Source organism: Mobula hypostoma, chromosome 4 (genome assembly GCF_963921235.1).
Source record: "Mobula hypostoma chromosome 4, sMobHyp1.1, whole genome shotgun sequence".
In the NCBI taxonomy this organism is placed as follows: Eukaryota; Metazoa; Chordata; class Chondrichthyes; order Myliobatiformes; family Myliobatidae; genus Mobula; species Mobula hypostoma.
This window is the reverse complement of record NC_086100.1, coordinates 100,141,997-100,154,452: the sequence shown is the minus strand read 5'-3', so window position 1 is coordinate 100,154,452 and position 12,456 is coordinate 100,141,997. Positions and strand designations below refer to the sequence as shown.

The window sequence follows — 12,456 nt, the reverse complement described above, 5'->3', positions numbered from 1 at the left end:
ATATGCTTCCGAGTGATAATAGTATGTCAAGGCAAGTTCATTGTGTTCCCCTATTGGTATCATTCTGGAAAGCTCTGGAAGCTTCTCTTTATTCTGCATTATTTGAATTAAGTGCTTTTTCATTGGTTAACTCTTATCTACAAATTGGAATGGAATTTTCCTTATCTCTGTTGTATAAAAATAGCTGGCTATTAGTACGTTAGTATCTTAGTTCCTCTGTCTCTTTCTTTACCTCATAGACCTCCATCATTGTCTGTTTCAATTTCTCTTTGTTCTATCAACGCTTATTAAAGCAATCATTAATCATCAAGTTTTGTACCTCTTCCCTGACTTCTGAAATAACCTTAGATTTAAACATCAGAATCCAACATCATGTACAAGACTCTTGGGTTATTAGGATGATTATTACCGTATTTTCCCAGGTAACAGTCTCAAAACTGAACTTATAAAATTCCCTTAGGCTGGGAAAGCAATAATTTGCCTAAATCAAGCTTTCAATAGGTATTATAGATTGCAGTTTACTGTACTTTGTACAACACCTTCGATTTGTGTGTGTGGCACTGGCTCTTGCAGATGATGGAACACTCTTTAAGAAACTGAAGCCATAGCATGCTGAGGCAGAGGCATTGGGCATTCACATTTTCATATCCAGTTGGACAAGGATGCCTCTTTATCATTGTTGGAAAATTGGATCTGGAGTAACAGTTGACAACACTTCTGAGAAGAAAATCCTTTGTCATGAAATTTTGAAATACAATACTATATATTAGTATTGGGAAGTCCAGAACAAGGGGTCACAGTTTGAGGATAAAGGGGGAGCCTTTTAGGACCGAGATTAGGAAAAACTTCTTCACACAGAGAGTGGTGAATCTGTGGAATTCTCTGCCACAGGAAACAGTTGAGGCCAGTTCATTGGCTATATTTAAGAGGGAGTTAGATATGGCCCTTGTGGCTAAAGGGATCGGGCGTATGGAGGGAAGGCTGGTGCAGGGTTCTGAGTTGGATGATCAGCCATGATCATACTGAATGGCGGTGCCGGCTCGAAGGGCCAAATGGCCTACTCCTGCACCTATTTTCTATGTTTCTATTACTAGAACTATTGCTAAGAATCAGCTGGCTACCACAAATTTTGCAGTTGAGTACCCCGCATCAAGAAGACAGCGGTAAGAGCCTAAGGATTTCCAGCTAGAAGACATTTTATTTCTGGAGTAGGAGAGAGGCCAGACTGCGCAGGCGCATGACGTCTGCCAGTTGAGCGCGAACAGTTTAAAAAGAGGAAGGAAGTTGCAGACTTTTTCTCTTCGGATCAAGAAGACAGTGGTAAGAGGCTAAGGATTTCCAGCGAGAAGACATTTTATTTCTGGAGTTGGAGAGAGGCCAGATTGCGCAGGCACGTGACGTCAGCCAGTTGAGCGCGAACAGTTTAAAAAGGAAACCGCCATAGCCAGCAGGCAGCGTCGGAGCGGGCTGCGGAGTGAGAGGGTGCAGAGTGAAAGGGCTTTGGCTCAACGGGCTTCAACGGAGACGGGAAGAGGCTTCCTGCGACCGTTGAGTCTCATAGTAACGGAGTAAGTTACAGTTTTTTGGTATTTAGTACAAACAGTAGCATTAGAGGTATGCATCTAGGATTAGTGTTGTGCTTGGAGTGCCAGATGTGGGGACCCTGGGAGACTCCCAGCCTCCCCAAGGATTACCTCTGCACCAGGTGCACTGAGATGAGGCTCCTGAAGGACCGTGTTAAGGAGCTTGAGATGGAAATTGATGACCTTCGGCTAATTAGGGAAAGTGAGGAGGTGATAGATACTACCTATAGAGAGGTAGTGGATAGCACCCCTGTGACGGTCCCCCTCAGAAAAATGGGAAAAATGAGAACTGGAAGACTTTAAAAACTTACAGAAGGAAACTAAGCAAGTCATTAGAAAAGATGAATTATGAAAGGAAGTTGGCGATTAACATAAAAAAGGATACTAAGAGTTTTTTAAAATATATGATGAGTAAAAGAGTGACAAGGGTAGATACGGGACCGATGGAAAATGATGCTGGAGAAATTACAATGGATAACAAAGAGATGGCGGAGGAACTGAATGAGTATTTTGCATCAGTCTTCACAGTGGAAGACATGAGCAATATACCTGATAGCCAGAGGTATCAGGGAATGGAATTAGGTACAGTCAAGATTACTAGAGAGGAAGTGCTTGGGAAGCTAAGTGGACTAAGAATAGATAAGTCTCCCGGTCCAGATGAGGTGCACCCAAGGGTTCTGAAGGAGGTGGCTTTGGAGATTGTGGAAGCATTGGAAATGATCTTCCAGGAATCAATAGACTCTGGCATGGTTCCGGAGGACTGGAAGGTCGCAAATGTAGTTCTGCTATTTAAGAAAGGAAGGAGGCAGCAAAAAGAAAATTACAGACCTATTAGTCTGACATCTGTAGTTGGAAAGATATTGGAGTCAATCCTCAAGGCCGAGGTTATGAAATACCTCGAGGTGCATGACAAGATAGGCTGAAGCCAGCATGGTTTCATGAAGGGAAGATCCTGCCTCACAAACCTATTGGAATTTTTTGAGGTAATCTCGAATAAGATTGACAAGGGAGAGGCTGTGGATGTGTATTTGGATTTTCAAAAGGCCTTCGATAAGGTGCCGCATATGAGGCTGCTTAATAAGATGAGAGCCCATGGAATTATAGGAAAGATATTGAAATGGATGGAGCATTGGCTGATAGGCAGAAAGCAAAGGGTGGGAATAAAAGGATCCTATTCTGATTAGTTGCCAGTTACTCGTGGTGTTCCGCAGGGATCGGTGTTGGGGCCGCTTCTTTTTACGATGTATATCGATGATTTGGATTATGGATTAAATGGTTTTGTGGCCAAGTTTGCGGATGACACCAAGATAGGTGGAGGAGCAGGAAATGTTGAAGAAACGGAAAGGTTGCAGAGACACTTAGTCAGTTTAGGAGAGTAGGCAAAGAAATGGCAGATGAGATACAACGTTGACAAATGTACGGTTGTACATTTTGGAAGAAGAAATAATCGGGCAGTTTATTATTTAGATGGGGAGAAAATTCAAAGATCGGAAGTGCAAAGGGACTTGGGGGTCTTCGTGCAGGATACCCTAAAGGTTAACCACCAAGCTGGACTGGCGGTAAGGAAAGCGAATGCTATGTTGGCATTCATTTCAAGAGAAATAGTATATAAGAGTAAAGAGGTGTTGATGAGGCTGTATGGGGCATTAGTGAGACCTCATTTGGAATACTGTATGCAGTTTTGGGCCCCCTATCTTAGAAAGGATGTACTGATGTTGGAGAGAGTTCAGAGAAGATTTACGAGGATGATTCCTGGAATGCAGGGGCTAACATATGAGGAGCGTTTGTCAGCTCTTGGACTGTATTCATTAGAGTATAGAAGAATGAGAGGGGATCTCATAGAAACATTGCGAATGTTGAAAGGGTTGGACAGAGTAGATGTGGAAGGGTTGTTTCCCTTGGTGGGTGAGTCCAGGACAAGAGGCCATAGTCTTAGAGTTAGAGGGTACCCAGATAAAACAGAGAAGAGGAGAAATTTTTTTAGCTAGAGGGTCGTGGATTTGTGGAATTCGTTGCCACATACAGCTGTGGAGGCCCGATCATTGAGGGTGTTTAAGGAGGAGATTGACAGGTATCTAATTAGTCAGGGTATCAAGGGATATGGGGAAAACGCCGGAAATTGGAACTAGATGGGTGAATAGTTTAGTTCATGGTGGAGCTGCGGAGCGGACTCGATGGGCCGAATGGCCTACTTCTGCTCCTTTGTCTCGTCTTGTGATTTGGGGACATCGCAGGTGTCAGCACACCTGAAGTGCAATGGGATAGCCTCGTCCTGGGAGAACCGCCTTAATGATCACAGTCTCTCCCCTGCCAGCTAAGGATCATGATTTTTTTAATATAAAAAGACAAATTCTTTTTATTGAATTGACATTGGAATTGATGACTTTGTAGCAAAGTTTGCAGATGATATAAAGATAGGTGGAGGGGTAGGTAGTGCTGAAGAAGCAATGCAATTACAGCAGGACTTAGACAAGCTGAAAGACTGAGCAAAAAAGTGGCAGATGGAATACAGTGTTGGGAAATGTATGATAATGCATTTTGGTAAAAGGAACAATAGTGCAGGCTATTACCTAAATGGGGAGAAAATTTAAGCATCAGAGGTGTGAAGGGACTTAGGAATTCTTGTGCAAGACTCCCAGAAGGTTAATTCACAGGTTGAGTCTATGGTAAAGAAGGCAAGTGCAATGTTAGCATTCATGTCAATGGGAATAGAATATAAAAGCAAGGAGATAGTGCTGAGCCTTTACAAGACACTTGTCAGGCTGCACTTGAAGTATTGTCAACAGTTTTCAGCCTCATATCTCAAATTCCAGATGAGGTTTACAAGGATGATTCCAGGAATGAATGGGTTAATATATGAGGAACATTTGGCAGCTCTGGGCCTGTACTCACTGGAAATGAGAAGAATGCAGGGGAATCTCATTGAAACCAACCGAATGTTGAAAGGACTAGATAGGGTGGACGTGGAGAAGATGCTTCCTCTGGTGGGGGTATCTAGAACTAGAGGACACAGCCTCAAAATTATGGGTCGAACTTTTAGAACAGAAGTAAGGAGGAATTTTTTTAGCCAGAGAGTAGTGAATTTGTGGAATGCTCTGCCACAGACTGTGGTGGAGGCCAAGTTCATGGGTATACTTAAGGCGGAAGTTGATCATTTCCTGATCGATCAGGGCATCAAAGGATATGGTGAGAAGGTAGGTGTATGAGGTTGAGTGAGATCTGGGATCAGCCATGATGGAATGGAGCAAACTTGATGGGCTGATTGGCCTAATTCTGTTCCTATGTCTTATGGTCTTAAGGACAGTTCTGATTAAATAAAAATATAAATTTAACTTTTCACAGAAGTGCTAATGCTTGATTTTAGCTTTATCTGTTTAATGTTAGAAATTGATTCCTCTCTGCTCCAACAGTGCCAAGATGTCACATACACAAAAAAATCAGATGCTGGAAATCCAAAGCAACACACACAACATGTTGGAGGAACTCAGCAGGCGATGTGTCAGGCCAAGACCCTTCATCTGGACCTAACGAAAGCTCTCGGCCTGAAATGTCGACTCTTCACTGTTTCCCATAGATGCTGCCTGGCCTGTTGAGTGCCAAGATACTTTATGGCAATTTTTTATCCTGACTTTATATTTCATAAACACTTTCTACAGTGCTGTTGTATTTAGAATTATTTTTTAAAAAAACTTCTATTCCAGAAGTGCCTTATGACAGTAAAAATATAATGGTATTTTTCTCAACTTCTGCCACCCTAAAGTGCTTGAAAGCCAATGAAACTTTGTGAAATGCAGCCAAAGCTTTGTTCATAGTGCCTCTCTCTACTTTCTGTACACAACTGTGTAACCAGATCCTGTCCTAACTCACTACAAATTTGCATGTGATACAGAAACAGTAAGTTCCTGAAGGGGATGGAGAGCCTTGTGACGTGTCATGCCAACAACCTTTCAATGGCTGTAAAACAAAGAGCTGCAGGGAGCGGGAAGAGCACATAGAAGGATGCCCTTTCAATACAGAGATGTAGAGAAATTTCTTTAGCCAAAGGATGGTGAATTTGTTGCCACTTGCAACTGTGGAGGCCAGGCTGTTGGGTGTATTTAAGGCAGAGATTGATAGGTTAATCTTGATTGGACATGATATCAAAGGTTACAGGAAGAAGGCCGGGTACTGGGGTTGAGGAGGAGATAGAAAAGAAGGATCAGCCATGATTGAATGGCAGAGTAGACTCGATGGGCCAGATGGCCTAATTCTGCTCCTGTGTCTTATGGTCCTTATGGTCACATGCCCCTGTTTACGTCAGTGGTGCTGAGGTGGAGATGGCTGAGATCTTCATGTTCCAAGTACAAATGGCTTGTCCTGGTCCAAACTGGTGGATGTCATGTCTAAGAAAGCACACTGTGCTCTTATTTTGTATACTTCTATTCGGTCATCTCAACTTCTTTTGCTCTAGGGGAAAAATTCCAACCTATCCTCGTAACCCAAACACTTCAGTCCCAGTAACATCCTCATAAATCTTTTATGCACTTTCTCCATTTTAATGATAAGCTTCCTATAGCAAGCTGACCAGAACTGTATGTGGCTTTACCATTGTTTTGTACAGCTACAACATTTCATTATATCTCAACTGCTGTACTCAAAATTCTACCAAACACCTTCTTCACCATTTGTTCTACCTATGTCAGCACTTTCAAGGAACTATGTCCCTGCACACTGAGGTCTCTGTTCTCTGTTCTTTGTCTATGTTCTGCAACATTCCCCAGGCCTATCCTTTACTCTGTTAGTCTTGCTCTGATTTGTCTTACTGAAATGTGATATCTTGTAGCTTTAAATATTTATTTGAATTAGACTCTACATGCCATTTCTCATCCCACTGGCCCACTGATCATGATCCCATTGTAATCTTCGATAAACTTCTTCCTGCTCTGTGTGAGATTGGTATCATTTGATTGGTGCCAGTGCATACTGGGCTTTCGGGCAGATGTTAACCAAGGGCAGATGTGGGAAAATGTTAACCAAGGACTGTGTAACCACTGTAATTTAAAAATTTCCTCATTGCATGTGCAATGGTATTGCAACAAAACCACAAACGTGCTATACTTGCTTGCACATATATATCATGCCTTTTGTTTCTAACATTGGAAATAATTTGATGAGATATAACAAGATATTTACTATTTTTATTTTTTCAGGCCCCGCACAGAACTTGTCTATGCAGCATCCTCTGACTTCTGGAGATGGAGCATCTCTGCAGAAGAGCAGTACTGCTCCAAGATGTCATCAGCCAGAACCACTTAGATCAACTGTTCAACAGTATGACTTCAATTACCAGAACAGCTACCAGCCATCTGCTCACAACGTCATCAGACCTCTTTGTCCTACATCTTTGGGTGATACTCAAGGATCTGGTCAGATGTACACCACTCTTCCCATGGATTCTTCATTATTTATACCATGTGTTCCAAACATGACTACTGCCAGACCACAATCCGGGCAGGCGTTTATAAGCACTCCTCAGCAAGCAAGTTACATTGCAAGTGGTGAACCTTACCCAACTCAAGTTCCTTACTTTGTCCCTTCTTACAGTACTACTCAGGTTTTTCCATCCCATTCTGCTACGATTCACCAAACTTATCCTAGTTTCTGTTATCAAGCTACGTCTGATTTCAACACCCAGTATAATGTTTCCTTAACCTCACAGGCTCTTCATCTTGCCACCAGTCAGCCTTCATTTAATGCCTTTTCCGGTCAAACAAAAGCATTGCCAAAAATGGGGCAGGAACATCCCCAGGCATCATTTCAATCTTGCCATGCTGGAAATACTAGTGCTTCTTTGCAACCCCAAGTTGGAGCATCGCTGACAATGCCAACTGGTCCTACTGTCAATCCTGTTGTCTTTTCTTCCAGTGCAAGTAGCCAAGCAACTGCAGGTACGGGATATTTTGAGTTATTTTTTGGAAGGAATGAATGTTTGTTTTTATTGTGTAGACAAATACTTTTTCTTTTTTTTGTAATTTATTTTTTATTGAGTTTCATCATCAAACAAACATTTCCATAAGATGTATTTCAGATACTGTACATGTATATCATATAATCATATTTGTCACAAATCCCCACATAATATTTATCTGAAGTATACCCTTATAGAAAGAAGAGGAAGGAAAGACCAATCGAAAGAAGAAATCTATGTACAGAGCAGGGAGTGATTTTTTTTCCAACATATTTATTGATTGTGAGAATAAAATCAGGCCTATGAGGTGTTATGTAGTTAAACCATTTTTCCAGTATGAATAAAATTGTTCCAACTTATGATTAACAGATGTTGTTACCTTCTCCATTTTGTAAATGTCCATTGTAATTTCCATCCATACATTTAAAGATGGGCTCTCCTCAGATATCCTGAAGTTGGAGGGTGAGGAGCCAGAGGTCGTGGTACATATAGGTACCAATGACATAGGTAGGAAAAGGGAAGAGGTCCTGAAAGGAGAATATAGGGAGCTAGGAAGGGAGTTGAGAAAAAGGACTGCAAAGGTAGTAATCTCGGGATTACTGCCTGTGCCATGCGACAGTGAGAGTAGGAATGCGATGAGGTGGAGCATAAATGCGTGGCTGAGGGATTGGAGCAGGAGGCAGGGATTCAAGTTTTTGGATCATTGGGACCTCTTTTGGCGCAGGCGTGACCTGTACAAAAAGGACGGGTTACACTTGAATCCTACGGGGACCAATATCCTGGCAGGGAGATTAGCGAGGGCTACTGAGCTGACTTTAATCTAGAATGGTTGCGGGGTGGAAATCAAATTAAAGAGGCTAGGCGAGAGGAGGTTAGTTCACAACAGGGGGATGGGAACCAGTGCAGAGAGACAGAGGGGTGTAAAGTGAGGGTAGAAGCAAAAAGTAGTAAGGAGAAAAGTAAAAGTGGCAGGCCGACAAATCCAGAGCAAACATCAAAAAGGGCCACTTTTCAACATAATTGTATAAGGGCTAAGAGAGTTGTAAAAGAGCGCCTGAAGGCTTTGTGTGTCAATGGAAGGAGCATTCGTAACAAGGTGGATGAATTGAAAGTGCAGATTGTTATTAATGATTATGATATAGTTGGGATCACAGAGACATGGCTCCAGGGTGACCAAGGATGGGAGCTCAACGTTCAGGGATATTCAATATTCAGGAGGGATAGACATGAAAGAAAAGGAGGTGGGGTGGCGTTGCTGGTTAAAGATGAGATTAACGCAATAGAAAGGAAAGACATAAGCCGGGAAGATGTGGAATCGATATGGGTAGAGCTGCATAACACTAAGGGGCAGAAAACACTGGTGGGAGTTGTGTACAGGCCACCTAACAGTAGTAGTGAGGTCGGAGATGGTATTAAACAGGAAATTAGAAATGTGTGCAATAAAGGAACAGCAGTTATAATGGGTGACTTCAATGTACATGTAGATTGGGTTAACCAAATTGGCAAAGGTGCTGAGGAAGAGGATTTCTTGGAATGTACGTGAGATGGTTTTTTGAACCAACATGTCGAGGAACCAACTAGAGAGCAGGCTATTCTAGACTGGGTTTTGAGCAATGAGGAAGGGTTAATTAGCAATCTTGTCGTGAGAGGCCCCTTGGGTAAGAGTGACCATAATATGGTGGAATTCTTCATTAAGATGGAGAGTGACATAGTTAATTCAGAAACAAAGGTTCTGAACTTAAAGAGGGGTAACTTTGAAGGTATGAGACGTGAATTAGCTAAGATAGACTGGCAAATGACACTTAAAGGATTGACGGTGGATATGCAATGGCAAGCATTTAAAGATTGCATGGATGAACTACAACAATTGTTCATCTCAGTTTGGCAAAAGAATAAATCGAGGAAGGTAGTGCACCCATGGCTGACAAGAGAAATTAGGGATAGTATCAATTCCAAAGAAGAAGCATACAAATTAGCCAGAAAAAGTGGCTCACCTGAGGATGGGGAGAATTCAGAGTTCAGCAGAGGAGGACAAAGGGCTTAATTAGGAAGGGGAAAAAAGATTATGAGAGAAAACTGGCAGGGAACAAAGCTTTTATAGATATGTAAAAAGGAAAAGACTGGTAAAGACAAATGTAGGTCCCCTACAGACAGAAACAGGTGAATTGATTATGGGGAGCAAGGACATGGCAGACCAATTGAATAACTACTTTGGTTCTGTCTTCACTAAGGAGGACATAAATAATCTTCCAGAAATAGTAGGGGACAGAGGGTCCAGTGAGATAGAGGAACTGAGCGAAATACATGTTAGTAGGGAAGTGGTGTTAGGTAAATTGAAGGGATTAAAGGCAGATAAATCCCCAGGGCCAGATGGTCTGCATCCCAGAGTGCTTAAGGAAGTAGCCTAAGAAATAGTGGATGCATTAGTGATAATTTTTCAAAACTCGTTAGATTCTGGACTAGTTCCTGAGGATTGGAGGGTGGCTAATGTAACCCCACTTTTTAAAAAAGGAGGGAGAGAGAAATTGGGGAATTATAGACCGGTTAGCCTAACGTCGGTGGTGGGGAAACTGCTGGAGTCAGTTATCAAAGATGTGATAACAGCACATTTGGAAAGCGGTGAAATCATCAGACAAAGTCAGCATGGATTTGTGAAAGGAAAATCACGTCTGACGAATCTCATAGAATTTTTTGAGGATGTAACTAGTAGAGTGGATAGGGGAGAACCAGTAGATGTGGTATATTTGGATTTTCAAAAGGCTTTTGACAAGGTCCCACACAGGAGATTAGTGTGCAAACTTAAAGCACACGGTATTGGGGGTAAGGTATTGATGTGGATAGAGAATTGGTTAGCAGACAGGAAGCAAAGAGTGGGAATAAACGGGACCTTTTCAGAATGGCAGGCGGTGACTAGTGGGGTACCGCAAGGCTCAGTGCTGGGACCCCAGTTGTTTACAATATATATTAATGACTTGGATGAGGGAATTAAATGCAGCATCTCCAAGTTTGTGGATGACACGAAGCTGGGCGGCAGTGTTAGCTGTGAGGAGGATGCTAAGAGGATGCAGGGTGACTTGGATAGGTTGGGTGAGTGGGCAAATTCATGGCAGATGCAATTTAATGTGGATAAATGTGAAGTTATCCACTTTGGTGGCAAAAATAGGAAAACAGATTATTATCTGAATGGTGGCCGATTAGGGAAAGGGGAGGTGCAACGAGACCTGGGTGTCATTATACACCAGTCATTGAAAGTGGGCATGCAGGTACAGCAGGCGGTGAAAAAGGCAAATGGTATGCTGGCATTTATAGCGAGAGGATTCGAGTACAGGAGCAGGGAGGTACTACTGCAGTTGTACAAGGCCTTGGTGAGACCACACCTGGAGTACTGTGTGCAGTTTTGATCCCCTAATCTGAGGAAAGACATCCTTGCCATAGAGGGAGTACAAAGAAGGTTCACCAGATTGATTCCTGGGAAGGCAGGACTTTCATATGAAGGAAGACTGGATGAACTAGGCTAGTACTCGTTGGAATTTAGGAGATTGAGGGGGGATCTGATTGAAACGTATAAAATCCTAAAGGGATTGGACAGGCTAGATGCAGGAAGATTGTTCCCGATGTTGGAGAAGTCCAGAACGAGGGGTCACAGTTTGAGGATAAGGGGGAAGCCTTTTAGGACTGAGATTAGGAAAAACTTCTTCACACAGAGAGTGGTGAATCTGTGGAATTCTCTGCCACAGGAAACAGTTGAGGCCAGTTCATTGGCTATATTTAAGAGGGAGTTAGATATGGCCCTTGTGGCTACGGGGATCAGGGGGTATGGAGGGAAGGTTGGTGCAGGGTTCTGAGTTGGATGATCAGCCATGATCATAATAAATGGCGGTGCAGGCTCGAAGGGCCGAATGGCCTACTCCATCTATTTTCTATGTTTAACCATTTCCTGGTAAGGGTCTTTTTACCAGCCACCAGCAGTACATTCAGTAAATATTTATTTTTATCTCTTTTCAACCATTCTTGAGGTATATACCCAAAATATATGGCCTTACTCTTTAAGTGTATTTATCTGTTAGTATACCATTGAAATTTGCAGAATATAACTTAATCGATCTACTCCCTGAACAAATAAGAACCAAAAAAAGTGAATAATAAAAAAAAAAGTAACGAAGGTGTGGTTCCAAGGCTGGGGTCTCTAAATGACCCTGGGTTGGGCTAGAAGAAAAGTCTAGCCATGGGGGATAGCCCCTCCTACATGTGGGTTGAGGGCCCCTGCTGCAGTACCTATAAAAGTAAGTTAAAAAAAAAACTATGTCCATTACACAGAAATGATTTCCCTGTGTATTCCTCCCATGTATATATTCTCATTTAGGTGGGGAAAAAGGAATGAATAAATAGGTTCTCTTAGTATTTCCCAAGCAGTTCGGGACAACTGCTCAGCCAGTTTCCCTTGCTTTGACCGCGCTAATGGACAGTCTCTGTTGTTCATGTCTGTAGTCGCCTCCACCACTGTCTGGTACAGTCGCATCCCTTCTTGGTAAAATACCCTCATTTTAGCACGGTACGGGGTTTGGAATTTAATCTTTTCTTGCTTTATTATTTGTTTCGCTTCAGAATATTCCTTCCGTTTCTGTAGGACTGTCGAGGGGTAATCATGATCGAAGTATATTAACTTCCTGTTCCAAAACACCCTGTTCTTACCCCAGGCCCTTCGTGGAATCTTAGCCTTGCTCTTGAATCGATAGAATCTAAGTACAATGGAGCGCAGTTTACCATCTCTGTCTCCGGGATGCCGCTGGATAAACGGACAATGCGCCCTTTCAATTTTAATCTCCGTAGTCTGAGGAATCTCCAGCGCTTCCCGCAGCAGCTTGTCTACAAGGTCCATCATCGACAATCCCTCTGCTCCTTCGGGAACATTATAAATCCTGATAT

At 42.5% G+C, this 12,456-nt stretch overlaps 1 protein-coding gene across 11 annotated transcripts in view; it reads left to right on the top strand.

Moving 5' to 3' along the window:
* Positions 1-12,456, top strand: part of LOC134345516 (protein transport protein Sec24B-like) — a 239,669-nt gene that overhangs the window by 19,294 nt on the left and 207,919 nt on the right. For all 11 annotated transcript variants that reach the window (XM_063046288.1, XM_063046287.1, XM_063046286.1 and 8 more), the window contains one exon: positions 6,773-7,510. In XM_063046288.1, coding sequence (XP_062902358.1) covers positions 6,793-7,510 — 718 coding nt within the window. In that variant the 5' untranslated portion in view covers positions 6,773-6,792. The remainder of the gene's footprint in view (positions 1-6,772; positions 7,511-12,456) is intronic.